The sequence below is a fragment of the Cyclopterus lumpus genome, chromosome 1, assembly GCF_009769545.1.
Source record: "Cyclopterus lumpus isolate fCycLum1 chromosome 1, fCycLum1.pri, whole genome shotgun sequence".
Lineage (NCBI taxonomy): Eukaryota > Metazoa > Chordata > Actinopteri > Perciformes > Cyclopteridae > Cyclopterus > Cyclopterus lumpus.
Genome location: NC_046966.1, coordinates 6507242 through 6514462, shown reverse-complemented (window position 1 = coordinate 6514462; position 7221 = coordinate 6507242). Strand labels below are relative to the sequence as shown.

General features: G+C 44.8%; 1 protein-coding gene across 1 annotated transcript in view; it reads left to right on the top strand.

The window, feature by feature from the left end:
* The window catches only part of gga3a (golgi associated, gamma adaptin ear containing, ARF binding protein 3a), an 11092-nt gene extending 4082 nt beyond the window's left edge, over positions 1-7010 (top strand). The window contains exons 9-17 of the mRNA XM_034533386.1: positions 28-109; positions 370-495; positions 1429-1623; positions 1725-1798; positions 1874-2532; positions 3825-4114; positions 4756-4925; positions 5098-5208; positions 5744-7010. Of these exons, the coding sequence (XP_034389277.1) occupies positions 28-109; positions 370-495; positions 1429-1623; positions 1725-1798; positions 1874-2532; positions 3825-4114; positions 4756-4925; positions 5098-5208; positions 5744-5854 (1818 nt within the window). The 3' untranslated portion in view covers positions 5855-7010. The remainder of the gene's footprint in view (positions 1-27; positions 110-369; positions 496-1428; positions 1624-1724; positions 1799-1873; positions 2533-3824; positions 4115-4755; positions 4926-5097; positions 5209-5743) is intronic.
* The last annotated feature ends 211 nt before the right edge of the window (positions 7011-7221 follow it).

Below are 7221 nucleotides of genomic sequence, written 5' to 3'. Positions count from 1 at the left end.
TACTTTTTTTTAAATGTTTTATTCCAGGAGCTGTATGGGGATTGCGACAAGTTGAGGCAAACTGTGTTTCAACTGGCCACCGAGACGGAGGACAACGAAAGCAGCTTGGGTAAGAGATCCTGTTGCTGTTCCCCAGTTGACTCGTGCTCTCACCCTCGTAATTCAAGAAGGAAACGTCTCAAAAGACCGATCTCCCAAGAACAACAACAACTACTTGACTCATTAAAAATAACAAACATCCCGCTCACACAGCTCTACATTTAGCAACTACTGTGAGCGTCACAATGTGACGGTTCTTTTTGTTGTTAAAATGTTACAAACCCAGTCCAACCTTCTTTCGTTTCTTCTTCATTCAAATGCATTGATCAGGAGACATCCTGCAGGCCAGTGATGACCTCTCCCATGTCATTAGTTCCTATAAGAAGCTTGTGGAAGGACAGATCGTCAATGGAGAGGCTGAGGATGCGCGACAAACACAATTATCAGTCAGACAAGGTACATTTCAACTGTTTCAAGCAGAGAGTTGCATGTCCTCATTGTGTGCTCACGGCATTATAATATGCAACGCGGTTTTCATGAAAAGCTTCCGGTTTTGTGTGTATCGCGACTCTTTAATGCTGTGTGTTGCAATGTTTATTAAATGTATTGTGAATGTGGTTCCCGGGGGAAAAAAGATTGGGAAGCACTTATTTGTTAAACAAAAAGACTGGGAGACTTTCTGCAAATGTGTCCGTCGACCTGAATAAAATCTCCTGCGGGTCTGCGACTCATTGTTAGTCAATGCTTTAATGCACAATGGGTAGTGTTACCACCTAGCTCACGGCTAGTAACAAAAAGGGAGGCCACACATTGATCTCACAAAACGCAACCTGTTTATTGCCACAACAACCCAAAAAGCTCCAAGCAGCACAGGACAAGGCTGGTGCAGCAGGCCCTGCTGAGTGGTAGCATCATGGAGAGAGAGACAGACACGCCCCTTGGTGCCGCCTTTTATGCCCTCTCGGAGCTCCTCCCACCAGGAAGCCTTGTTAGGCCGGGGACCCAGCTGCAGAGTGAGAGGGTCGTCACAGTAGTCATGTCCAGTAATCCTAATTAATGTTTATAGTCAGACAAACCTAGCATAGATTATGTTTGGAAATGTATACCAAAGCATGTCCTGCCAACTAAGCACTAAGTTTAAGTGCAACATATGGGTAACTAATAGAATAATAAGTATACACAAGAACCACTCTACAGCAGCCTGATTTCAACTCTCTTTTTTCTTAATGGTTTTGCAAATTGTGCTGGTTCAAGTAAGGTGTATTTAGTTGAAATCACAAATTGCAGTAACCTTTTTATCATTGGATGAGACAGAAATGTTTTTTAAAAAGAAAATGAGTCGTCCTTTGATTTTCTCACCACCGGTGTTTTTTTGTTTTTTTTTCACAGGTCGCACAAACCAGTCCGAGATTCTGATTGACCTGCTGGGTCTGGACATCCAGGGCGTCTCTCAAACCCCAACATCGTCCCGGTCTCTTCCTGCTGACCTGCTGTATGGGTCGGCTGCCAGTGACCCTCGGCCCCTCGGCCCCGGTGTTCCCTCTGCAGCATTCTCTCTGCTGGATGAAGAGCTACTGTCTTTAGGTGGGGGTTTTCATGGCAACATTGTACATTGTTTTGTTTTTTTTGGAGAGAGAATCTTGTTTTACATATATTTATGTGACATGTTTTGTGTTTATTTACAGGCCTCAAAGAACCCACTCCTGCTCCAAGTAAATCAGCACATGTAAACCTGAATAATGGTTTGCCGTCTATACAGGTATTTCAATAAATTGCAATAATTTCTTCATCAAATGTTATCTTATTGGTAATCGCAATGTTTTTTTTGTTCCAGGATTCCAGTCATGATTTTGATTTCTTTGACACCACTTCGCATTCGGCTCCCGCGTTCTCGACATCGTCACTCTTTCCAGAGGCCCTTTCTTTGACAGCTGACCCACTTAACCCAGTCAAGTCTCCCAAAACGGCCTCTGCCTTAAGCCTCCCCGGTGTCGTCTTCTCCACGCCTCCGGTTTCGACAGTATCCGTCTCGACGACGTCAGTCATGTTCCCACCTTCCTTCAGCTCAGCATTGAGCACCGTGGCCCCACCTGCTCCACCTCAGTCATTCAGCGTGGCCCCAACTGCTCCACCTCAGTTATTCAGCGTGGCCCCACCTGCTCCACCTCAGTCATTCAGTGTGGCCCCACCTGCTCCACCTCAGTCATTCAGCGTGGCCTCAACTGCTCCACCTCAGTCATTCAGCGTGGCCCCAACTGCTCCACCTCAGCCATTCAGTGTGGCCCCATCTGCTCCACCTCCGTCATTCAGCGTGGCCTCAACTGCTCCACCTCAGTCATTCAGCGTGGCCCCATCTGCTCCACCTCAGTCATTCAGTGTAGCCTCACCTGCTCCCTCAGACACCCCCGTCACTCCACCTGGAGCGTCCCACGCGGCTTCTCTCACTCACAACCTGCAAGACCTTTCCCTGCTGGATCTGGGCAGTCCTACAATGTGAGTAATAAGCATGCCACAAAGTAAATCTGGGGATGGAGTATGGATCAGCGCAATATACGAGATGGTGGATAGCTTTTATGGTAAAAGTGTTTTTTTTAAATTAATAATATTGTTGACTGCTTGGCCTGATTAGGTGTTGAAGCACTTGAGTTTAAATCCTCAACACTGTCATATGAAATGTCAAGTGCATCTTAACTACTAGTTTCCAAATGGCAGATCCACAACACTCAATTAGCCTTTGGTAGGAAGTGATCCGTGGGGGACCCTGAGCCGCTCAAAGAGCAGTGTCTTCAGCAATGTAACGACTGCTGTGGATGGGGGAACGCTGTATTTAGGATTTTCACCGCTTTACCTTTTCTGCAGACAGCCCTTTTTTTCGATAGGGAGCTGAAGCTGTTTTCAAAGCCCCCAGACTCCTTTGACAAGACAGTGATTTTACCACGCAGAACGAGAGAGTTGCTGGTTTGCCGCTGCCTCGATCGGTTTGTTTGTTTGTGTTATTGTGTGAATTTGGTGCATCCATGCTTACCCTTTTTAAAACACCCAGAGTACAAATTCCCCGATGGAGGCGGTGGTAGACCAGCAGCCCCGGTGCTCCGCGAGGTGAAGTTACTGTTTTTCTCAATGGAGTTTGGTTGGCTTTGAAGAGGGCAAAGTCGGGTTTAACGGCTTCAGGTCCTCTTCGGGAAAGAGCTGTCTGACAGCAAAGCAAAGTGGTGAAATATATTCTAATATAGCGCGCACCTCAACTGATGTTGAATTGAAACTTTAAATTATATTTTATTTTAATGATATGAAACAGTTTCTTTTGCTGCTGCGCGCGTGCACACACACACACACACACACACACACACACACACACACACACACACACTCTCACACACTCTCTCCCGTTTACCACGGCAACGTGGTCCACGTTGGTGCCGCCCATGATTATTTGATCATAAAGAGAGGAGACGGTTTAGTCTCCTCAATGTCATCTGCCATGTTGGATGTGACTTGCTGAACACAACGACGCCCTGTAAATTCATCATCAATCATCTTGTGAGCCGTTTCAGAGGCAATAGAAATGCCCCCAATCTCTCCTCTAAGGTCAAGTGCCTTTGCATTGTGCTATCGAGGCCCAAACCTGACTGCCCAGTGTCTGTGTTGACATTCGAGGTGGTGTCTTTCGTCCAGCTTCTGTTATCTTGTCGTCCTGGATGTTTTTATGTCCGTCATTGTACGTTCGAGCATTATGGGACATGACATGTTTGTGACAAAGACTTTTGAACTATCCATCCACACAGCGCGCCTGCTGTCATGGACTTCGGCCGCTTGCTGGTCAAGAGTGAGGACATGCTCGCTCCCGCCGCCCCGTCCTCCAGAGTTGGTGTCGCCTCCACCACCACGTCTATCTCCCTGCCCCTCGGAGAGACGCAGGCAGGGTCCACTCCCCCGCCTGCTAAGGGCCAGGCAGATGACAGCCCTCTGTTACACTCTCTGTCCCCCATCCTGCCTCTGAGCCAGGCCAGTCCAGGAAAAGGACAAGAGGTGTCCCTGGCCAATGTCTTTGTCCCTTTGGATGCTATCAAACCAAGTGAGTTGCATGAAATGGGCTGAATGTTTGTTTTGGTGTTTTCATTGCGTGTATGTTTTATGAGTATTTCAGTGGATGTTGTTGCTTTTCATTGTAATTCTATGTTGGAGAGGTCGGATGTCATTTTGTGAATTTGCAAGTAAAAGCCAATGTATAAACAGTAGTTTAATTAGGATTGATTACGTTTAAGAAATCAACTCCCTCTATGCAGTATTGGGTACATGCGCACTTTTTTAAAATCTAATTTGAAGAATTTGATATAGCAGATTGAATTTTAACACAAAGTAGTTTATTGCAATTATACATGACAAATAGACTTCAAATTTTTTTTTGTCAACCAAATTGTTCCAGGAATCTAATCTGAAAGTTTTGCCTGACCTCCCAGCCTTGATATAATTCCCTGTAGAGAGGATAATCACTAATGGGATTAGGTTGTTCTGTTTCTGTAGTGCGGGTAATTTAATAAACATGTGTTGTTTTTTTATGTCAGCAAAAAAAAAGAAAAGCACCTTCCTCCTTGCAACCACCAACATTTTCACTGTGGATCTGAAAGTAAATGTCACACACTGGGACCAGTAAGAGCTGGTGTTTCAATCTCTAATAAACACATGCTTTTCCCCCTTTTGTGTGCCGCGTTTAAGGTAAAGTGAGTCCTGTGACGGCTTACGACAAAAACGGTGTCCGTGTTCTGCTGCACTTTGCCACCGAGTGTCCAGCAGGCCGACCCGATGTCCTGGTGATGGTGGCGTCCATGCTCAACACAGCCCCGCAGCCTGTCAGGAGCTTTGCTCTGCAGGCGGCTGTGCCCAAGGTAAAACCACCATCAATGCATAGGGAGCTACAGTGTCCCTTTTTTTTTTTTTATTTAAGAAAATGTATTTGCAGATGTTCGACTCATTACTACGTTCAATATTTCACTTCAAATGAGTGGGCTGCCACATCAGTTTTAATGAACACGGATGTCTGCTCTGCTAATTCACCAGACGATGAAAGTGAGACTGCAGGCGCCCACAGGGACGGAGCTGGGTCCTTTTAACCCAATCCTTCCCCCTGCTGCCATCACTCAGGTCATGCTGCTTGCAAATCCTCTCAAGGTAAATCTCATCCTGGAGCTGTTTTTTGGTCCTCATACGCATCAATTAACACATTTATTGACAGAACACTTTCTCAAGCCAGCTGTGTTTTAAAAAAAATTGTAATTACATTTTTTATACATGCCTCCACAAGCAACAGCCATGGCCAGAGACATGTTTTGAAAGATGTGTTTTGGGGTTATCCGTCTTGCTGATATTTTGGCACAAACATCCAATTAGACTCCAAATTAAACTGATTGGCATTTGGGGATCAAAGTTCTCTCTCACACCACAATTTGGCCATGACTCATTAATTCACATGCTATTTGTGACAATGTCACACAAATGTCTAAGATGATGAAACAATGACATTTTGGACAGGCGTGGATGTAAACTGCACCATGACTGGTTGGCGGTACGGTGCAATTCTAGTCATCTATTTTTTTATTATTCGGTACTGCACAGCATCGGCCCTGCAATGCTTTAGATCTCGTGTGTTCCAGTGAGATAATGAAAGCCGCCAAGCTGAGTGTGTGCGTGTGGTTTCTTTTTGCAGGAAAAGGTGCGGCTGAGATACAGACTGACATTCACGCTGGGAGAGCAGCCACACTCGGAGGTTGGGGAGGTAAATGAGTTTCCGCCTGCCGACAGATGGGGCGCTCTATAGCCCGCCCTGCCGACACTACAAGGCGACTGAATTTGTCAGTGCAGCTCCGAGGTCAAGAGACAGGGCAGCATTGGAAGACTGAGGGAAAAATGTGAAGTTTTTCTGCTTGAGTTGGCCCACAGAAGTAGCCAAAGTCCTGTAGCGTACATCCAACTTAAACTTTACTACAGTGCCAGGTGTAGTTAGTGTGGTGCAGTAACAAATGGAGTGATGTTTTTGATGTTAAATATTGCTAAGTTATTATTTGTTTCTTAGTATTGTTTTTATTATTATACCCTTTTTGTTATTTTAATGTTCGTGTTTACTGTCACATTGTCAGACAGTGAGCATAACAAACACACATTGAAGGAGATTGTGAAGCCAGGGTTGTATGAACATGTGACCGCGACCTGTATTTCACATGATTTGCTGCTCACCATGTATGATAACAAAGTTTTTTACGCTTAAGACATTGGACTGGAGCAGACAAGAGCCCCTCTGTTGCATCATAAAAGACACCCACAGATGGCCCATCAAGAGTCGGCCTCACAGTTACTACTGAATACTTTAACTTGTCTGCGGAGTTCTATACTGACTCGTAGTTCAGACTCTTGCTTTTATTAAGTCTTTCAGTATTTATTGACATGAATGTATTATTTATTGGGGTTTTGGGAAGGTGGTGTCAGATCTGTCAGTTTCCTGTATGGTTTTGTAATTGTTGGCTGCATTCCTTCTTCTGCATACTCTTCTTATGATGGACACTTTCAGTAATGCAATATGAGTGGCACAAATTGGTAGTAGGCTGTCAAAGTCTTCCTTTTTGTTACCAAATATGCAGACAGCTTATGTTACATTATGTAGCAACAGGGTGGATTCTGAGGAATTACATGTGTTGCTACGTGTCCAAGCTGGGCTCTGGATAGATAATCATGAAAATTGAATTCCTGCAAGATTAAACGGCAACCTTATGCAGACGCCGTAGCCCCTTTTACTTGGTCGATGCAACATGAGCTCTTAAGGGCACGGATCAATTGTGTGGATAAAGTGGATGTGCTTTAGGAAGTGCGGACAATGAATCCCTGGAGACGGAAAGGAATATTGTTTGACATTAATTAAATGCAGTGCATAGCTTTGCTCTATGCACTCTTTGCTTTTGCCGCTGTTAGACTATGTTGTGGAAACTAAGCCAAAAGGGTAGGTTATTCACCCTTCTGTGGGACTCTCCTATATCAACTTGGGATCATATTTCTTTGAGTAAGCCTTGAGAAAATCCTGTACATCAATAGTAAAACCTTGACGGTTAATTCAAAGCATCGGGCGTCTGTTCATCAAAAAACGTGACTTCTTTATTTTTGTCTTTCTGAGGCTTTTAGAGCTATAAAAGATTA